The sequence below is a fragment of the Mirounga leonina genome, unplaced genomic scaffold (assembly GCF_011800145.1).
Source record: "Mirounga leonina isolate KUSES-001 unplaced genomic scaffold, KU_Mleo_1.0 Mir_173, whole genome shotgun sequence".
NCBI classification, from domain to species: domain Eukaryota; kingdom Metazoa; phylum Chordata; class Mammalia; order Carnivora; family Phocidae; genus Mirounga; species Mirounga leonina.
The window spans coordinates 66,418,713-66,438,977 of NW_023270447.1; the positions used below are offsets into that span (position 1 = coordinate 66,418,713).

At 54.7% G+C, this 20,265-nt stretch overlaps 2 protein-coding genes across 5 annotated transcripts in view; both read left to right on the forward strand.

Moving 5' to 3' along the window:
- Positions 1-674: 674 nt before the first annotated feature.
- On the forward strand, positions 675-14,113 carry CSF3R (colony stimulating factor 3 receptor). 4 transcript variants are annotated; one of them, XM_035019080.1, is made up of 17 exons: positions 675-794; positions 1,946-2,000; positions 4,009-4,092; positions 5,903-6,199; positions 7,138-7,261; positions 7,419-7,606; positions 8,426-8,595; positions 8,709-8,862; positions 8,950-9,029; positions 9,272-9,479; positions 10,404-10,592; positions 11,028-11,129; positions 11,748-11,894; positions 12,024-12,164; positions 12,401-12,494; positions 12,732-12,813; positions 13,351-14,113. In XM_035019080.1, the coding sequence occupies exons 3-17, from the start codon at positions 4,029-4,031 to the stop codon at positions 13,828-13,830; spliced, it is 2,520 nt and encodes an 839-aa protein (XP_034874971.1). In that variant the 5' UTR covers positions 675-794; positions 1,946-2,000; positions 4,009-4,028; the 3' UTR covers positions 13,831-14,113. The 4 variants fall into 4 exon arrangements, with proteins under 4 accessions (XP_034874971.1, XP_034874973.1, XP_034874974.1 ...); XM_035019082.1 differs by having other exon boundaries at positions 12,735-12,813; XM_035019083.1 differs by having other exon boundaries at positions 8,784-8,862.
- Positions 14,114-15,946: 1,833 nt separating this feature from the next.
- The window catches only part of MRPS15 (mitochondrial ribosomal protein S15), a 6,874-nt gene continuing 2,555 nt past the window's right edge, over positions 15,947-20,265 (forward strand). The window contains exons 1-5 of the mRNA XM_035019084.1: positions 15,947-16,184; positions 16,484-16,528; positions 17,617-17,692; positions 18,792-18,840; positions 19,326-19,410. Of these exons, the coding sequence (XP_034874975.1) occupies positions 16,052-16,184; positions 16,484-16,528; positions 17,617-17,692; positions 18,792-18,840; positions 19,326-19,410 (388 nt within the window). The 5' untranslated portion in view covers positions 15,947-16,051. The remainder of the gene's footprint in view (positions 16,185-16,483; positions 16,529-17,616; positions 17,693-18,791; positions 18,841-19,325; positions 19,411-20,265) is intronic.

The window sequence follows — 20,265 nt, forward strand, 5'->3', positions numbered from 1 at the left end:
ACAATCTTTATAAGCAGTTCTGGGGCAATCATGGATACAGACAATGAAAGACACAGTATTTGGTCTACTGCACTCGATCAAAAAAATATTCAGGGTAGCGGAATTGTTGAGAGTAAACGAATTTCAAGGTAGCATACGAAGACCCTGAGCCTCCCCAGGTCATCCCCCTGTCTTGTTTCCAGAGTCCCCATTTCTCCACTGCCAGTCAATGGTGGAAAATATGCAGTCAAGGGCGGCACAGTGAGTCAGGTACAAAATTTCCCATAACCGGGAGGCTGCCCCGAGTACCGTGAGGATCGGGGCCCTAAGGCTAGAGCCGAAAAGAGGCTTAAGGCAGAGTGAGCCTTCGAGCCAGGGTCTGCCACCCACTGATGCTCCCCCAGGGGTGGGGGCATGGGAATGGCACCCAGGCAGCTTGATGCCTGGGCCCTGGCCAGCCACAAAGCTTTGAGGTCAGGAAATCCGGAGGCAGAGGAGAGGGACACCGTTGCCACACTGCCTGGCCCCTTTGAGACCCCCGAGGCAGGAAGGCTGCCTGGCCTCACCAGCTTCCCTCCCAGCCTCCTTCCTGGGAGGAAGGGGCTGCCCTGTGCTTCAGTGGCTGACTGACAGTGCAAGGGAGGGAAGGAGGCCGGGCAGGTGTTGCAATCGGCAGCCCCTGGGCCTGTCAGAGACCGAGCCATTAACGACAGGGTTGGGGAGAGAAGCTGGACCGCGGCTGTTTTCAGGAACTTGCCCTCAAGAGGAGAGCAGAGACCAGGGAGGCCAGGCGGGTGCCCGCTGCAGGCTCCAGCGTGAGTAGGGGATCTGCAGGGAGGGCTGTACCTTGGGCCTGGCGGGACCCTGGAGTCCCGGGTCCACTCCCCCCAGCTCTGCCAAGTGCCCATGCGCAGGCCTGGGACCAGGGCTCCTGCCTTTAGCGTTGGTCTCTGGGAACCAGGAGCCCCGAACACGGAGTCTCTTTTACCAAGGCTGCCCCCACCTTTTTTGGGGGGGTGTGCATTGGGGAAGTCACAAACCACTGAATATCTCTTTGAGGACACGGAGCTGGGCTCAGGGAAGGGCATGATCACCATCCCTCTCCACGTCGCCGTCTCAGACCCTATGTTTCAGCCTGTCCCTGTCTCCCCTGTTTCTGTCTTGCCTCCCCAGCCCCTCCCTGGCCTATCTGGGCTCCGGGTCTCTGTCTGTCCATGTGTCTTGGAGTCTTTCTGTGCCTTTCCCTGTGCCTCACATTTCCCTCTCTCGAATCTTAAACTCTCCTGGGGACCTCTTGCTTCTCGGCCTTGAGCACCTGGGTCAGCGTCCTTGTCCCCCGGGGGCTCCTTCTCTCTGCGCCTGTCCTGCCCAGGCTTCCCCGTCGTCTGCATGCCCATTCCACATTCTCACTCCTTCTGCAGAGCTGCCTCCCTCTTTCTCAGCACCACATCTGGGAGGGCCTCTCCCTCTGTTCAGTCCCAGCCCCCTCCTCCCACAGGAAGAATCTCCCTGAAGGAGACGAGACACAACAGGGCAGAGAGGGTGTGAGCCGGGGCAGCGAGAGCAGGCGAGAAGGCTGAGTGCAGGGAAAGGAGAAGAGAGCAGGAAAGGAGGGTGATGGCAGTGCCTCCAGGAGGCAGCGGGTTCTGCTGAGACTGATCGGGGAGAACCGAAATGAAGGGGAGACTGGGGGGCCAAGGAGCTACAAGGAGGGGACCCAGAAACGGGGCTTTGAAACCATGCAGCGCGACACAGACGAAAGCAAGGTGGCAGTCCTAGGAGGCTGTGACCACACGGCCTGCAAGGGGGAGAGGAGGCCACATGCTGGGTTCCATGATACGGTGTCCCACTTCAAGGCGCATGAGAACAACTTACGGTCACCAAGTGCGCTTTTATCCCAGCCCATCTCGGTGCCTCCTCACTACCACCCTGAGAAGCGCGTGCTAATGTTTTCCCTCTTTCACAGATGGGGAAACCGAGGTTCAGAAAGGTGAAGTAACTTGTCCAATGTCACAAAGCTGGTAAGTTGCAGAGCCGGGGTTCAGAGCAGCTGGTCTGGCTCAGAGCTGGGCTCCCACCCTCTCCACATACTGGCCCTCAGAGAGTGAGACCATGCTCCAACAGGTCCCCGATCACACTCAATGGGGATGGGGGGCACCCCGGGGTGCTGTAGGGGACCAGGGACTGATGCCAAACATGCCAACACTCAGCAACCCAGGGGTAGGATGCTGGGGCCTCTCAGAGTAGGGTTTGGTTGCCCATTCTGGACAGGAGCCAGAGGAGAGGTATGAAGTAGTACTTTGCTGGGCATAGACTAGGCCTGATGCTGACCCTCACGGGGGCAGCAGGGTTGGGATATGATCAAAAGCACATGGAAATGGAAACCACTGTCCCAAAGTCTGGGCCTAGGAGGCTAAATTTTCCCCAACAAGTGTGCATGGGGGATAACCAAACTACTATGCTGTAGTAAGAAAGTTGCCAACCACTGATTGGTAGACGGCGATGCTCTGAACGTTGTGCAGGTTTCTCACTGCACTAAGCTGCCCAACTGAAGAGCAACAAGAGGCTGAAATTGGGCGCCTGGGTGGCTCAGTCGTTAAGCGTCTGCCTTCGGCTCAGGTCATGATCCCAGAGTCCTGGGATCGAGTCCCACATCGGGCTCCCTGCTTGGCGGGAAGCCTGCTTCTCCCTCTCCCACTCCCCCTGCTTGTGTTCCTGCTCTCGCTATCTGTCTGTCAAATAAATAAACAAATCTTTAAAAAAAAAGAGGAGGCTGAAATTCAGCCTATTCTTCAGTTGCCAGGTCTTAGTGTGGGGCTACATCTGTCCAGAGGAATGGGCACTTTTTTCCTGATTTGCAAAAAAAGTGACTTATGGGCTAGCAGTCTCCTGGCATCCTGATATGGAAATGTACATGAATAGCCCAGAGGTTGGGGTAAGGCCCCCGCGAGAAGGAACAGCCTTGGGTATCTTGGGCAGCTCTTATTCACACCTCTGTCTGGGAGGGAGAGAAAAGGGAGAGAAGCTTTCCTGCCTCTAAGCACAGGGGATCTTCTGGGACACCACCTACGTGCATGTATGTGTTCCTGTATATACACGCAGGCTAGTCAGTGATTTCCACTGACCTGTTGCCAAGAGTGCCAATTGGTGCTGGAGAATCAGATGCCTGGTCCCAAGACCCCCATGGGAGCAGAATGGAGGGTGAGGCTAGACGCCCACCCCAGTGGGAGAATACTTTTGCATAGTTCCTGAGACAGGAATTAATGCTCCCAACATCCAGACACTGTCGCCATGACTACAGGGCACCTGGCACCTGGCCCCAGAAAACCTCCAGAGCTCTGCGCCCAGACCCTTCTGGCATGGGTCATCCAGGAGCACCTGCCTCATACTCATGCGTGTGCAACCTGGATACGCCAGGAAGTTAATACCCCAAAGAACATCCCTTGACCGATGGGGGACAGAAGTCAGTAGGTAAATGTTCCCATCCTCCCTCCTGTTCAAGGGATAAATTTTCCCTGGAGTGGATAGTCCTGAGGTGTGTTCTACACGGCTCCTTGGAAGGTTCCAGCAGGATGGAGCCCCCGTCGTCCACAGAGATGACCCCAATTCCATGATGTACCCTTGTGCTGGCTTTCCCTCCTTACCCGTTTCATTCTCCCCAACTCCTCCCTCTGTTCCTGGGATCTTTCCAAAATAAACTACCTGCATGCAAGCCCAGCTAAGATAAAAGGGAAGTGGGGAGAATGCTGTTCCTTGATGTTCCTGTCCCTGCTCTCTCCTGGAAGGCAAATATAATAACAACAGGGGCTGTCACTTAGAGAGTCATTTCCTATGTGCCTTGCATCATTTCGTGTCTTCTTCCCAAAGTCCGGTGCAGTATAGGCTGTTGTTACCTCCATTTTGTGGACAAAGAAACCGAGGCTCAGAGAGGTCAAGTTGCCTGGCCAAAGCCACACTGTGGCAGAGCAAGGGTTAAGCTCAGCTCTGACTCCAAAGCCCATGACCTTCACCATCCCCCTCTGCCTCCAGGTGAACACCAAACTGGCGCTATGGCAGGGCCGGGAACCTGGAGCCTGCCCGTGGCCACCGTGATTATCTTGCTGCTCCCCAGAAGTGAGTACGGCCCGGACAGGGGTGCGGTGAGGAGAGGGGAGTCACAGAGATACAGCGGGTAGAGGAGGGGATCATTTGCCTGCACCGCCATACCGTTCCTGGGGTTCCCAGAGACTCAAGGCTGGGCCCACGATGTGGGGTAGCCAGGCCCCCCCCCCACAGACCTCTGCGGGCAAACCACCACCCATGCGGAATGGCCAGAGGGCCCGGGCTGGTCAGCCTGGAAAAGGCCAGGGGACCCAGGTCTTGTCTGCAAATCTCTGCCAGCCTCGTCAGAAGGAAGCTCTGGGTCCTCTGAAGCCTTCACGGGCAACAAAGGAATCAGGGTGGAAGCCACAGGAGGCAGGTTTCCTCCTGGAATAAGGAAACCCAGGCAGAGCTCTCCAACTATGGAAACTATCTTGAGAGGTGGAGAGCTTCCCATCTCTGGTGGTATGCAAGCTGAGGGCAGGACTGACAGGGATGCTGCATAGCAAGGGTCAGCAAACATTGTTTGATAGTCATATTTAGGCTTTGCAGGCCACACACAGTTTCTGTTGCATGTTCTCATCTGTTTTCTGTTTTGTTGTCTCCCTTTAAAAATGTAAAACCCATTCTTAGCTGGCAGGCCATACAAAAACAGGCCATCCTAGCCCTGCTGAAGAGGATGCAATGTTAGGTGGAGTTCTGAAGTAAATAGTTTTGCGAGGTTCCTTCTAGTCTGAAATTCTGAGTCAGTGAAGCGATAGGAGCCTCATGTTGAAAATCATGAACTTGCTCTGTGATCCCGGGCAAATTCCTTCTCCTCTTAGGGCCTCAGCATCTTCATCAGCAAAACAGGCCTCAGACCACATGACAGAGGAAAGAAGGCCTGGTGGGCAAAGTGCAGTGCTTCCTTATTTGTTTATACAATAAATATTCACCAAGGGCCTATTCTGTGCTAAGCTCTAGGAATACAGTAATGAGACCAAAAGCCAAGGTCTCTGGCCTCACGGAACCTCTGGCCTAACTGGGGAGACAGACAAGCAACTAATCACATGACTCTACAATTATGAAGGAGAATAAAAGCTTTGGGAAAGTTCAGGGCACTTGGCCTGGTCTGGTTGATCAGGGCCTGGTCTGGTTCCCCCAAGATGCTAAATGTTAATCAGGTGAGCAACATGAAGGTGGGAACTATTTTTCATCCCCATTCTACAGATGAGAAAAATCGAGGCACAGAAAGCCTCAGTAACCTACCAGGGTCATATAATTAATAAGCAGTAGAACAGGCTCTAACCCCATCCGTGCTCTTATCCAGCACACCACTGAAGTGCGGGAGGGCTGTCTGTGGTCCAGATGGGGTAACACAATCAGATTTGGATTCTGAGAGCTGTGTGGCTGTGGGGTTCTTATCATCCCAATCATTGCTTTCACCACCTCTGGGGAGGGTGCTGCGGAGAGGCCTAGTCTCTGCCTGGTGGCATGTCGCTGCCGGCTGGCGAGACCTAAGCGTGCACATTTCCTCCCATGTTCACGTTCAGTGATGTCACACTGATAGCTTGAAAATCAGTCTTGGTGGGAATATTTATACCGGAGAAAGCAGCTTATACTACCAATCAGGATCTGGTTTTCTCATAGAGCCAGTTGACAAACACTGACACATCACTAGCCCTCTCTCACTTCCGAGAGCCCCTCACCATCCCCATAGGCATTCACCCCATTCCAGCCCCCATATCTTAGGGGGTGAGGCGAGGAGGTAAGGGCCTTGAGTCTAGGAGTACAAAGGCCTAGGTTTATAGCTCAGCTCTGCCAGGCAAAGGAGGGACTCATGGCCCGTTCTCCTCGACCCCAGGCCTGGAGGAGTGTGGGCGCATCAGCCTCCCAACCCCCACTGTCCACCTGGGGGACCCCATCACAGCCTCCTGCATCATCAGCCCGAACTGCAGCCACCTGGACCCCGAGTCACAGATTCTGTGGAAATTGGGAACAGAGCTTCAACCCGGAAAGAGGCAGCGGCGTCTGGCGGATGGAAGGCAGGAATCCACCATTACCGTGCCCCGCCTCGACAGCCCATGGGTCCTTCTCTCCTGCTGCCTGCGCTGGGGCAACAGCCTGCAGATCCTGGACCAGGCTGAGGTGCAGGCAGGCTGTAAGTGCCCGCAGCCATCCACCCACTCTGCCTCCAGGCCCTCCTGCCACCACTCATAACAGCTATTATTATTTACTGAGCTCTTGCTCAATAAGCACGTTATGGGCATGGCATCAGATAATCTTCCCTACCATTGGATAGTGCTGCTTAGCCCCATTTTGCAGACGAGGAAACTGAGGCTCAGGGAGAGTAAGTGACTTGGTGAAGGTTACAAACTGAGGATGTAGCTGAGATTTCTATCAGGCAGTGTGCCCCCAAGTCGGTGGAGTAACCACTCCTCCACGTGGCTGGCAAGTAAGCCCAAATACCCAGTCACTGGACAGTGTGCCCACGAGGACACCTGACCAGCTGGGCCTGCTCCTCGTTTCTCCCCATCGCGGTCTCAGCCTTCTAATCAAACCGAGAAGCGAGGACTTTCTGCCAGGCCAATGCATAAGAAAAACACTAAGACCAGTTTCTTTGTTAAGAGTCACTCATAGTACTGCTAACACTTACACAGCACTTACCACGTGCCAGGCATGGCTCTGAGCACTGCGTAAATAGTAAGTCATTCAGCCCCCACAACCCCAAGGGGTAAGCATATTACCATCACCCCCGTTTCACAGATGAAGAAACTGAGGCACGGGGCCGTTAAGTGACTTCCAGATCGCAACGGCTAATGAACGGCAGAAGCATGATGAAAAGCGAGGTCTACGCTATCCCTGTCCAAGGGGGCAGAGCTGAGGGGGTGGGAGGCTCTGTGGCGCTTGCCCCTGTCCTGGCCGGCATTTGACTTTCCCCAGGGCTGCCCCTCCAGGGTCACCCGATAGGCAGAGAGCGAATAAACAGGTGACCCCAGAGGGAACAACCCAGAGCAAGGAAAGAAAGCTGACTGGTTCCAGTTGGAGCTTTCTGAATGGTCCTACCCAAAGCCCTCACTCTCCCCCCGCCATGTGCAGACCCTCCCGCCGCACCCCACAACCTGTCCTGCCTCATGAACCTCACAACCAACAGCCTCATCTGTCAGTGGGAGCCAGGACCCAACAACCACCTGCCCACCAACTTCACCCTCAAGAGCTACAAGTAAGTAAGGGTCTCTACACTAGCCCCCGGTTCATTTGGGTCCTAGGGTGGGACGTGGGCGGGACTGTGGGATGGGGGAACCAGAGGCAAACACGGGAGGGAGAAGGGAGGCTCGCTTTCTTCTTCTGCTAGACACCCAAGGCTGGCCTCTTGGCAGGAGCCGGGGCAACTGTCAGACCCAAGAGGACGCTATCCCCGACTGCGTGCCTAACAATGGCCAGAACCACTGCTCCATCCCACGCAGACACCTGCAGCTGTACCAGAGCATGGGCATCTGGGTGCAGGCCGAGAATGCGCTAGGGACCAGCAAGTCCCCACAGTTGTGCCTCGTTCCCATGGATGTCGGTGGGTGACACTGGGTATGGGGGAAGGGAGAGGCCCCCACAATGGGCCAACCCAGAGAGGCACAGAGAAGAAATCACAGACCCAGACACAGACAAGGAGACACCGGAAGACCTAGAGACAGAGGCAGACAAGAGAGACAGAGACAAACTGGAATGCAGGTGGGGACAGAGCTATGGAGACGCAGACACACAGACACGAAAGAAACACAGAGGCAAGGAGACACGTTCATTAATTCTTTCAGCAAGTTTCTTAAAGCGCCCACTAATTACTAGGCATTGCTCTAGACGCTGGACATACAGCACTGAACGAAATATCAAAACTCCTGTCCTTGGAACTTTACATTCTAGGGGGCAAACTAAATAAAATGGAATGTCAGGCGACAAGACGTGTGACGGGAAAGTTAAAACAGGGAAGGGGGTAGGGAAAGCTGGGGGTGGGGGACAATTGCCCTTTCAGTAAGGTGGTCAGGGGTGGCCTCACTGAGAAGGTAACATCTGAGAAGATCCTTGAAGGAAATGAGGGAGCAGGCCACTGGATATCGGGAGGAGAAGAACTCCAGGCAGAGAGAACAGTAAGTGCAAAGGCCCTGGGGCAAGAGGATGAAACAGACCTAGAGGGAGACAGACACATATACAGAGACAGACCTGGAGATAAAGAGACACAGAGAGACAGAGAAAGAGAGAGACCGACGGACAGAGACCCCAGGGATGGAGACCCAGGGCCGAAAATGGAGCAACAGGTAAAGAGAAAAGCAGGAGTAAAGCAGACCCCCTACAGGATGGGGCAGGGGACGTTTCTGACAAGCCCCTCTCCTTGCAGTGAAGCTGGAGCCCCCCACACTGTGGGCCCTGGCCCCCAGTCCTGAGGTGGCCGCACCCCAGCCAGGTTGTCTGCTGTTCCACTGGGAGCCCTGGAAGCCAAGCCTGTACATAGAACAGAAATGTGAGCTGCGCCACCAGCCACAGCTTGCAGAAGCCAGCTGGGCCCTGGTGAGGCGGAGGGCAACCTCGAGAGCCTGGCATGGGGGTGGCTGAGGGGAGGGTGGCTGAGCTGGCCCTGAAGGACACAGGATCCAGGCTCAGAGCCACGGCCGCCCCACCAGGTGGGCCCCCTGCTCTCCCAGACCCTCCAGTATGAGCTCTGCGGGCTCCTCCCATCCACAGCCTATGTCCTGCAGATGCGCTGCACCCGCTGGCCCCTGCCTGGTCAGTGGAGCGACTGGAGCCCTAGCCTGACGCTGGCCACCGCGCAACGGGGTAAGTGGGTGGTGAGGGGCTGGGAGCAGCTATCGGGGTAAAGGCCAGCCTCCAGGGCCCTCCCCGACCCTCTTGCTCCCTCCACAGCCCCCATCGTCAGACTGGACACATGGTGGCGGCAGAGACAGCTGGACCCCAGGACAGCAGACGTGCAGCTGTTCTGGAAGGTGACCCATTCTGATATCCCTCCTCCCCTGAGACTCCTTCCAACCCAGACATATCCCTGTGGGCTGGGGCTCCGGACGAACAGGGGCACAGGGTAAACAGGGGAAGAAGGAAGGGAGGGAAGAAGGCTGGCTCTCAGCCTGTGGGGCTCCATTCCTATGACCCATCCACCCCAACTAGAAGCGCCCCTCCCACTCAAGATGACCTGTGCAGCCCCCTTATCTTCTTCCTGTGCCCACTGCAGCCAATGCCCTTGGACAAGTACAGCGGGCAGATCCAAGGCTACCTGGTCAGAGCTCCAGACCAGGCTGAGGCTGTTCCCCCCCTCTGCAACACCACGGAGCTAAGCTGCACCTTCCACTTGTCCTCGGAAACCCGGGAGGTGGTCCTTGTGGCCTATAACACAGCCGGGACCTCTCATCCCACCCCAGTGGTCTTCCTGGAGAGCAGAGGTAAAGGGGGCTGGCAGCTCATAGAGCGTTGTGGTTAAGCACATAAATTCAGAAGCTAGACTGCCTGGGTTCACATCTAGTCCTGTCACTTGCTAACAGCGTGACCGGGGCAAGTGACCTAACCTCCCTGGCCTCTGTTTACTCACCTAGCAAAGGGGGATGATACAGTGCCTACCTCAAAGCATTGTTATGAAGGTTACATGCGTTCAAACATGTGCCTGGCACCAAGTTACTGCTCAATATGTGTTAGCTACTATTATTATCACAAGCCAGAACAAAGTTAAGCTGGTGGTGGTAACACACACACACACACACACACACTCACTCACGAGTGCAGACGCTCATAGACATACACTCCCATAAGCACGCACACAGAGTCGATTCTGCCAAGGAAAATGGGAAGAAAGCCCTGAATTTTTCCAGCTGAAACACGGTCCCTGAGTTAATTGCTCATTCTCAGGGGATCAGCCACCACCATCACCCCCAGGTTCCCCCGAGCATGGGTCTTCACCAGGTGAGACTAGCGATAACAAGAGTGAATATTCCAACTTATTAGCCGTGTGACCTTAGACAAGTTACTTAACCTGTCTCAGTTTTCTCCTCGATAAAATGGGGCCAGGGTGATGCTCCCCCACAGGACCCTTGGTGGACTCAGGACATTAACACGCACCAAGGACCACAGTGATACATACCACGAATTACACCACATTAGCATTGATCACCGTCAGGCACTCCTTGGCACGGGGCACTGTGCTAGGCTCATCCTATGCATCATCTCATGTGATCGGCACCAGAACCCTTGCACATGAGCAAAATGAGGTCCTGAGGTTGATTGACTCAAGGTCACCCAGCTTGTAAGTAATAAAGCCAGGACTGGAACCCAGACTTTGCGCTTTGTTCTCTCACCTCCTACTCGGTCTCCAGGCCCGCCCCTGGCCAGACTCCACACCTTGGCTCGAGATCCCCACAGCCTCTGGGTGGGCTGGGAGCCCCCCAGCCCTCGGCCTCGGGGCTATGTGATTGAGTGGGGCCTGGGGCCCCCCAGCCCCAGTGGCAGCAATAAGAGCTGGAAGATGGAGCATAACGGAAGCATTTCTGGGACCCTGCTGCAGGGTGAGGTGCAGGGTGAGGCGGGCCCAGGGGGCAGGGCAGGCTGGGGGGGGGGGGGGGAGGGGGGGGGTTGGGCGGGCTGGGCCTGGGAAGCAGGGAGGCAGTGAGGTCTGACGGCAAAGGCAGCCTGAACCACCCCAGAGAAGTGAACTCCCCAGTCTTTCTAGACTCTTTACTGTCATTTCCTATCCCCAGAATCAGGACATTCTTCTCCCAGTCTAACCGGACTCTCTTTTCACAGCCCTGACCCTGCCACTTTTCTAGCTTTCCCACTTTTCTGCCCTTACCCCCCATCAAATGATCAGAAGAAGAGATAGAAGAGGCTAGCTCTGCAGCGTGAGGCCTGGGTTATCCCCAGCTGGAGGTCTGAGGTTAGCTCATGATCATCTGCAGAGGTCAGCCCCTCACCAGGGGGCCTGCCCCATCTTCTCTCTACAGAGAACATCAGGCCCTTCCAGCTCTACAAGATCACTGTGACCCCCCTCTACCAGGACACCATGGGACCCTCCCAGCACATCTATGCCTACTCCCAAGAGATGGGTGCGTCAGCCACCTGGCCCCTCCCAGAATCCTCTCCTCTCAGTGCCTTCCTGGGCCCCAACACTCAGGACGATGAAGGAACATTTCCTCCCTCCCCCACTGCTGGCCCAGAAGAGGCTCTCTCCCAACCCCAAGATTACCCCTGGCTTACACTGGACCCCTGCAACCAGACAGAAGTCAGGTGGTGGGGTGACAGAAATTAGGGAATGGGTTTGGCAGAATTCGGGAAGCAAGTCTGGCAAAAATCGATCAACTGCCCTGACAGAAATCAAGTGTCATGTGTGGCAGAAATTAGACAGAGGGACTGGCATAAAGTCAGAGAGCAAGCGGCAGAAATCAGACAGTGAGCCCAACAAAATCAAGCCTGGCAGAAATCAGGTGGCGAGGCTTTGGAATCAAAGAGAAGCAAGTTCAGATCCTGACTCAGCCATTTTTTAGCAGTCGATGGAATTCAGTCGAAGGTCCTGGCAACAAGAGGCTTAAGGCACGAGTCCCCTTGGACTCTCTTTCTTTACTCCCCACCACAGTGTGTCTCAGTTCTGGCATCTGGGGAGCCACAAGATGTCTCTCCACTCTGTCCTGCTCCGCATCAGCCCCTGTACCTCTCTCTTCCGGCAGCCCCCTCCCACGCCCCAGAGCTGCATCTAAAGCACATTGGCAAGACCTGGGCCCAGCTGGAGTGGGTGCCCCAGGCCCCCGAGCTGGGGAAGAGCCCCCTTACCCACTACACCATCTTCTGGACCAATGCTCAGGACCAGTCCTTCTGTGAGTCTCTCCTCAGCACCCCACAGCCCCAGAAGGCCTGGGAGGGGGGACACGGGGTGGGGGGCCTCAGGAGCCTCGGAGGGAGCCTCGGCATCTGGGCCCAGGCTGACCATTCTCTTGCACTCCCAGGCATTGTCCTGAATGCCTCCTCCCACGGCTTGGTCCTCCGCGGCTTGGAGCCTGCCAGCTTGTACCATGTCCACCTCATGGCTACCAGCAAGGCCGGGGCCGCCAACAGTACAAGCCTTACCCTGATGACCTTGGCCCTAGGTAAGAGCAGAAGCGGGCCGGCCAGACAAGGCTGCTGGGAAGGTTCCTCACCCAATGGATCTTTCATTTGGAGGCTTTGCCTGGATCCACTGGTCTGAGGGAGAAGACCCAGCCCTGCCCATGAAGCTCAGCCTGAGGGAGGTGGCCCAATCCTGCCCTCAGAGCCTAATCTGAGGGAAGAGACCCAGCCTTACTCGAATGCACTCTAACCTCTTCTGGCTTTCCCCTCACCCCAGAGGAGTCTGAGCTGCATGTCCTCCTGGGCTTGTTTGGTTTCCTGCTTTTGTTCACCTGCCTCTGTGGGGCGGCCCGGTTCTGCTGCAGACCCAGGTGAGTCCTTTCAAGAGACCTGACACTTAACTACCCCTGCCCACAGGGACTGCAGGCTGGAGTGGGCCAATCCAAGTCCCTCTTCCCCTTCTCAGGCCTCAGGGCCCATGTCTGGATCAGGCCCTGCACCAACTCTTCTCTGCCCAAGGGGTCTTCAGCTGCTGGGAGTGGGTGGGAGAAAGAATGGAAAGATGGGAGGGCATGCCTGACCCAGCCTTCACCTGCCCTCTTCTGCAGCAGGAAGAATCCCCTCTGGCCAAGTGTCCCAGACCCAGCCCACAGCAGCCTGGGCTCCTGGGTGCCTACCATCATGGTGGAGGTGAGAACCCCAGAGGGAGAGGGAAATGAGGCTGGGGGTGCTGGTCCAGGCTCAAAGTGAAAGGATACTCCTCCGAGGATGAGGACTCAGGCCTCCCCATCACTTCCTAGCAAGGTCCTCCCCCTCTGGAGGAAAGCAGATCTGAGTTTGAATCCCAGCTGGTCCAGGCTCAAAGTGAAAGGATACTCCTCCGAGGATGAGGACTCAGGCCTCCCCATCACTTCCTAGCAAGGTCCCCTCCCTCTGGAGGAAAGCAGATCTGAGTTTGAATCCCAGCTCTACCCATTTCAAAGCCTCGGCCATCTCACTGTGAAATGGGACGTATCTCACACAGAATCGCTGGGGACATTCACCAAGCTAAGTCTGAAGCACACAGCACGTGTCAGGAAAGTATGAGGCGCTTTACAAGTGTCATCCTTTGGGTTCCAGCAGAGAGCAGGAGGAATAGCCCCACAACTGTCCCAACACAGGAAGGGGCGGTGGTTGGGATGAACATCTGAGATGAATCATGCCCTCACCCTACGTCCTTGTGTCCAGGAGACCTTCCAGCTGCCCAGCCTTCGGGACTCCAGCATGCCACCCATCACCAAGATCACAGTGCTGGAGGAAGAAGAGAAGAAGCCAGGGCCCTGGGAGTCCAATGACAGCTCAGGGACCTGTGGCCTGCCCACCCTGGTCCAGGCCTATGTGCTCCAGGGGGACCCAAGAGCACCTTCCACCCAGTCCCAGCCCTCGTCTATCACCAGTGACCAGGTCCTTTACGGGAAGGTGCTGGGCAGCCCCACAGGCCCAGGTCCAGGGCACTACCTCCGCTGTGACTCTACTCAGCCCCTCCTAGGGGGCCTTACTCCCAGCCCCCAGTTTTATGAGAACCTCTGGTTCCAGACCAGCCCCCTGGGGACCCCAGAGCCCCTCGTCCCAAACCAGGAGGATGACTGTGTCTTCGGGCCATTGCTTGACTTCCCCCTCCTGCAAGGGCTCCAAGTCCATGGGGTGGAGGGGCTAGGGGGTGTCTAGTGCTTCCTGGGACCCCCTCCTGGGCCTGCCTCTTGAAAAGCCTGGGCTGTCCACGGGAGAGTATCAGTAAGCCCATCATGAAAAAAATCACCTAGCCCCAGAAGGGCAGAAAGGGTACGGGGATCTCCCTAACTCTGGCCCCCAGCACCCTTCCTCTATCTCCCCAGTGCCCACAGGCTGGGCCTCTCACTTGAGTGGCCAGAGAATGTTTCATCCAACCCTGCCCTCTAGCCTCTTGTGCTTATTTCCTGTAATTTCAGTCTCTTAAACCATTGATCCATGATTTGGTTTGGTTTGATTTTGAGAAACTCTTGAGTGTGCCTTTGCCTCTGTTCTTTTTCTTTTCAGGGCCCTAGCAGTGACGGGGGTACTTATCAGAAGTGTTCATTTATGTACTCCTTCCTTCACTCATTCACTCCACCAGCCCTCACCTAGCATGTAGGCTCTGTGCTAGAAGCAGGGATTCAAAAATGATTTGGCTCAGTCCACCCTCAAAGGGCTCCCACTCTAGTGGTAGAGACTTGAAGACTGGTCATTAGGGCACAGTGGTCAGGGTTGACGGGGGTCACAAAGTGCTGTGGGACATGGGGAATAGACCTCAGAAAAGACTAACCCCTGTTGGAGAAATATAATTAAAAACAAAATCTACAGGGGCACCTGGCTGGCTCAGTGGGTGGAGCATGCAACTCTCGATCTCGGGGTTGTGAGTTTGAGCGCCATGTTGGGTGTAGAGATTGCTTAAAAATGAAATAGTAAAAAACATAAAATCTCCTGCCAACCTAGAAAACCCCTCCAAGAGGGTAGAAGAGGGCAAAATCAGTTTTAGTACTGAATGAACGTCAAACCAGAGCAAGGTTCTCTCCCTCTGTGATGTGATGTGCATCACCAGCAATCCCCTAAAGAGTTTGAAAAGACAGAAAGAAATCTTACCTTTGTATATAGCCAAGTGGATACAGGTTATTGCATGCATTTTCTCAAGATAAATAATACCTAGTCCTCAAGCAAAAGGACTTTATGGCACCATCTGTCACACAGAGTTCACCCGGTAAGTGGGGTAGCCACCTGTGTTTGCTAATTGCCTTTATCCCAAAGAAAACGAAATTTCTCATATCTTTATGAGAAGAGGCAGGTTGGCAACTTAGAGCCAGGCAGAAACTGGGAGACAGGGCCACTGTCTTCCTAATGATTACATTTCAAGAGATGGCTCCTAGATCCTTGAGAAGAACATTCCCGTGCTGTAAAACCAGCAAGAGCCTTATTTAGTTTTTGAAAAGATTTACATAGGTCTCAAAAGGACAGAGGAATAATTCACAATCACAACTTTTCAAAAGTAAATGCTTTAAGAAAAGTGAGGGGGAGGAGAGCTTTTTCCCTTTTTGCACCAAGGGAGAATTAAAATGTTATTTTTAATTCATTAAAAATTTATTTTTCCTGCTTTTAATTTGTAGTTGTCTTTACACCCCTCATTTCACAAATATTATCATAGCAAATACTTACTGAATGCCTACTATATAGCAGGCAGGTCCCTTGCACACAACTGCCTCAGTTAATACCCCAACAACCTAAAGAGTAGATACTGTTATTCCCATTCCCATTCCCGTTTGATGAATGAGTACACCGTGGCCCAGAAAGGTGGGGTGGTTTGCCCACAGGATCACAGTGAGTAAACAGCTGAGCTTCAATTCCAGCCCAGAGCTGTCTCATTCCAAAATAAACGACCTTCATCACGAGGCTTACAAGGCTGCCCGAGAGGAGGCTGAATGAAACCCAGTAGCTCTTACGGGGCCTCATCCTGGAATGTGGTGGGAGAGGAGGTAGAAAGACTAGGTTGGGGGAGAAGACTAAGGCAGGCCCTAAGAAAACCTCCAAAATAACCGGGGCTCAAGGTCAGGAACATAGAGTGGGATTAAGGGTGGGATGCATGCCCAAGGAAAAAGCGGCATCTTAGAATTTATACAGCACCGCACACCACTAACCAGGCCCGCGACCACCCAGCCTCCTGCCCTGCGCAGCTGCTAACCAGACCTCTCCCCTGGACCCAACCCCGCCGCACCGCGAGTCTCGCCTTTCTAATCCATTGTCTCGGTCCTCATCTGCTCCGGTCTCGCAACTGCGCTCCATTGGTCGAGCCTGAGTCAGCATGGCGGCGCCCAGGTAGCCCGGTCCGTGCCGCGAAAGGGACGGCGGCCGTGGCGCCGGCCCCGCGCGGTCACGAGTCACCATGCTGAGGACGGCGTGGAGGGCGCTGAGGTCGCTTCGGACCCAGGCAGTGGCCCAGGCCCCAGTCCTTGGGCTGCCGGGCGGAGCGTGTGCCAGGCCTCCCTCTCTCCAGTGGGGCCTTCCCTCTCCTCGCGGTGAGGCGCGGAGAATCGGGGCAACGCGAGGAGGGAAGTGGGGTTGGACGGAGATGGCGGATACGGGGGACGAGGATAGGGGAGAAGAGCAGCGGCAGGATGAGGGAGAAAGGCCGGTGGATGGGGAAGAAGTAAGACGAGGTGGGAGAGGCGTGGGGCAGCGGGGTGCGGAAGAACTGGGGCGGCGGTTAGGCGCCGAGGCGCAAAGACCATGCAGGAAGGGTAGTGCAGGGGCCATAGAAAGGAATGGAGGCCGGGCTAGTTAAGGAGATGGCCTGAGCCCTCTCTCTTCTGCGTAGGTGTCATCCTCCCGGCCGTTCGCGGATATGCCACCCACAAACCAGGTAGGAGCTCTCGGGTGGGACTTAGGCGGAGAGGGACTGCCTGGAGGGGCGCCGGGTGGCCAAAGGGAAGGAGGTGGCTAGTTAGAACCACCTGATGGGGTGGGCAGACGCGTAGGCCAGAGGGCCTGAGCAGAAGCCCCCCACGTCCGCCTTGCCACCAGGCTGTAGCCTGAAGCCTGTCTGGCGCGGGGGAGAGGCGGGGCGGGGGGGGGGGTGCGGAGCAGGAGCCTGCGGACGGGGTTTGAGTGAGAATGAGCTAGCCCGAGGGAGGGCGTGCTGGCACCTCCCAGGTCTACCTAGAGTATAGGTAGGCGCTTTGTGTCCTTCTGAGGTGGAGGGCTTGGTTTCCCATTCCAAGGCAGTCTGCATGGTGGGAAGATCTCTCTTCCTAGGTAAATGAGACTGGGCAAGTTACTTTCTCTCAGTGTCATTCTAAAATGATTATAAAAGTATCTGAAAGGATTGTTGTTAGGATTCAGTGCTAACACGTGAAGAGAGCACTCTTCGCACTGGGTGCAAAACATGAAGTATATATTAGCATTTACTGCTGTGATTGCATAGCGGCAGAGCAGGGGCGGACTGGAGAGGACCAGTTGATCTCCCTCGTGCCTCTCTCTCACCTCCCAGGGAATGACACACACCAAGGCTTAGAGTTTCCTATATGTGGTCTTTGGTGCTTCCTGTGTCCTAAAGCTCGGGGCCCTCCTCAACCCCCTTATTTCATTCATGCCGTCAGCCAGCAAGTGTTTGTTGAGTGTCTGTTTTACATGAGGCCATAGACCAGACCAGGGGATTCAAAGAGAGTCAAACTCAGGCCATCCACAAAAGGACCCATTCTGGTGGGGAATCTAAAGTGGTGTGAGAGGTAAAGGCACAATATGGGGCCTTAGGAAAGCTCATCTACTCCCAGTGTGAAATATCAAGACAGTTGCCTGCAGGGTTTGCAAAGGAGAGGCTGAGCCCAGAGATCTCTAGTGCCTCGCTTGAGGCCCTGGCTGTCTGTGACAGAGTTGGCGAAGAGAGTCAGGACAGGGAGGATGGGCAGTGCGAGTTGACTCGGGGTGTTTTTTTGTCCCTACACTTGACAGTCCAGCCCAGCCAAGAAGATGACCCGCCCCCTTCCACGCTGCTCAAAGACTACCAGAACATTCCTGGAATTGAGAAGTAAGCAGAAAGAAATCTCTCTGATGAGGCAGGGGGCCCGAAGAGGATTGGGGAGGAGAGCGGGAAGACAGTGACTTCAAGGCCTGGCCCGCTGTATCTGAAGCTTAATGACACAACCGGGCAGAGAACTACTGAAGCCCAGGCTTGATGAGGGGCAGCAGGGGCAGAATGGAGTTCATGGAGCTCAACTGCTTGCCTTTTTTCCTACTGTGGTTCAGATAGAGGGAGACAACATGCAGGGCTGAAAGACACCCAAGCCAGGATCCTTCTGCTCGGCCCCTGCCCTATACAGCAAGAGCTGGGCAGTCCCTTCCACCGTACCGTGTGATAGGGGTAAAAAACAATGATGATAGAATTGAAATGTCTCGGGGCATCTGGGTGGCCCAGTCTGTTAAGGATCTGCCTTCGGCTCAGGTCATGATCTCAGGGTCCTGGGATAGAGCCCTGCATCGGACTCCCTGCTCAGCAGGGAGCCTGCTTCTCCCTCTCCCTCTGCCTGCCGCTCCCCCTCTGTCTGTGTCAAATAAATAAATAAAATCTTTATTAAAAAAAAAAATGAAATGTCTCAAGACAGACTGACTGAACCATATTCTAGCTGAAATGAAAATCCTCCCTTTGGGGGCGCCTGGGTGGCTCAGTCGTTAAGCATCTGCCTTCAGCTCAGGTCATGATCCCAGGGTCCTGGGATCGAGCCCCAAATCGGGCTCCCTCCTCTGTAGGAAGCCTGCTTCTCCCTCTCCCACTGCCCTTGCTTGCGTTCCCTCTCTCGCTGTGTCTGTCTCTATCAAATAAATAAATAAAATCTTAGAAAGAAAGAAAGAAAATCCTCCCTTTGCCCTCCCAGTGAGGAGCCTGGAACAGTCAAGCTGACAGCCCCAATTTTGTGCAGTTATCACATCATTCCATGTTCTCAGCACAGCAAATCAGATTCTGGCTGACTTTTAATCCCTGAGAAATGGCTCCCCACTTCTACAGAGACACTTTTGTTATAAAAGAAATTTTCAATCATTCTTGCTTTTCAAACTAAAATGGAACCAGCACTGATTCCCTTGTCCCCTCTCCCCCACACCTGTCTCTCATAGCTATGCTTTTCCCACAGGTTTGACGATGTCGTGAGAAGACTCTTGTCTTTAGAAATGGCAAACCAGGTAAGTGACCTGTGCCAAACCTTGGCCTCTCCCAGTCCTCTCCTCTGGGACTCCCTCCTAATGTGGTAACACCTCCATCCCATGCTTCTCAACTCACAGCATTTATCCCACTGTCATTCTGGGTCTTCTTGTCCATCCCCCAGACGAAGCATGTCTAGGGCAGGGACTATCTTGTTCTCTCGTTGTATCCCTAGCACCCAGCACCCAACAAACAGTAGGTACTCAGTAATGATCTAATGCCTGAATGATTGAGCACGGTTTGGAGATCCTCATCTAACAAGCTGTGTCACCTGTCATTGGTCTTGGGCTCACCTAGGTGTGAATAACCACGGGCTGACCAAAGGCCGTGCCCTGGTGAACAGCGGGAAGCCAGGCGCTGAGCTTTATGGCCTAGTTTCTATGACTGCAGCCAGGGCCTTCGAGGTATGAAGGCTAGTTCTTAGTGGGTGCCAGACCTCACAGATTCCCTGTCTCTATCTTCACAGAAGGAGAAGCTAAAAATCAAGCAAGAGCAGCTGATGAACAAGATTGTGGCAAACCCTGAGGACACCAGTTCCCTGGAGGCTCGAAGTTGGTCAGGGGGCCCTTGGGGAGTGGGAGTGCAGGGGAGTCTGCTAGCTGGTACTCGATCCAGGGCCCTTGTCTACAAGGGCACCGGGTATTAGATGTGGCTTGATGAAGCGAGAGATAAGAAGGACCCAGGGCAATGAAAACTGGACTCTGTGATGCTGGAGTCAGCGCCCAGGTCCCACCTCATACCTCTGTTGTGAGCTCAGGCAAGTCTCCTCAGAACCAAAGCTTGTCTCTCTCTCTCTCACTCTGCAGCTAAGGTGATGCCAAGGGCCAGGTGGTCAGGGCCAAGGTTCCACCTCACTCTACAATGCTGCCAAAACTCATTGTGTATACAGGAAGGGCCTGCTATAGTGAGAGCGTCTCCTTGGGGCCACCTTCCGCTTCTGCCTTTGCCCCCATCTTTGCAGTACAGGCAGGAATCAAACAAGAGGCCAACTAAGGAAGGATATTGCAGGGCTTTAGGAGAGGAGTGGGAGCTGATAATTCTGAAAACTCATTAGTGAATACAGAGTTAAGGGTGGCAGCTGGAAGGGGAGAGGCAAGGAGTAGACCCTTGACATTCTGGAATCTAATCTTCCTGCATTGGCTAGGACCTCCAGCACAGTGTTGAATCATTAAGAACGATAACGTGTATCGTAGACTAATTCCTGAATGTAATAGGAATGCTCTGAAGTTTTACCATTAAGAATGCTATTTGTGGGGGGCGGCTGGGTGGCTCAGTCGTTAAGCGTCTGCCTTCGGCTCAGGTCATGATCCCAGGGTCCTGGGATCGAGCCCCGCGTTGGGCTCCCTGCTCCACGGGAAGCCTGCTTCTCCCTCTCCCACTCCCCCTGCTTGTGTTCCCTCTCTCGC

Coding starts and splice junctions, on each gene's coding strand:
- CSF3R (XM_035019080.1), top strand. CDS start 4,029: ATGGCAGGGCCGGGAACCTGGAGCCTGCCCGTGGCCACCGTGATTATC. Junction 6,200..7,137: donor GGCTGAGGTGCAGGCAGGCT/GTAAGTGCCCGC, acceptor CGCCATGTGCAG/ACCCTCCCGCCGCACCCCAC. Junction 10,593..11,027: donor TTCTGGGACCCTGCTGCAGG/GTGAGGTGCAGG, acceptor TTCTCTCTACAG/AGAACATCAGGCCCTTCCAG.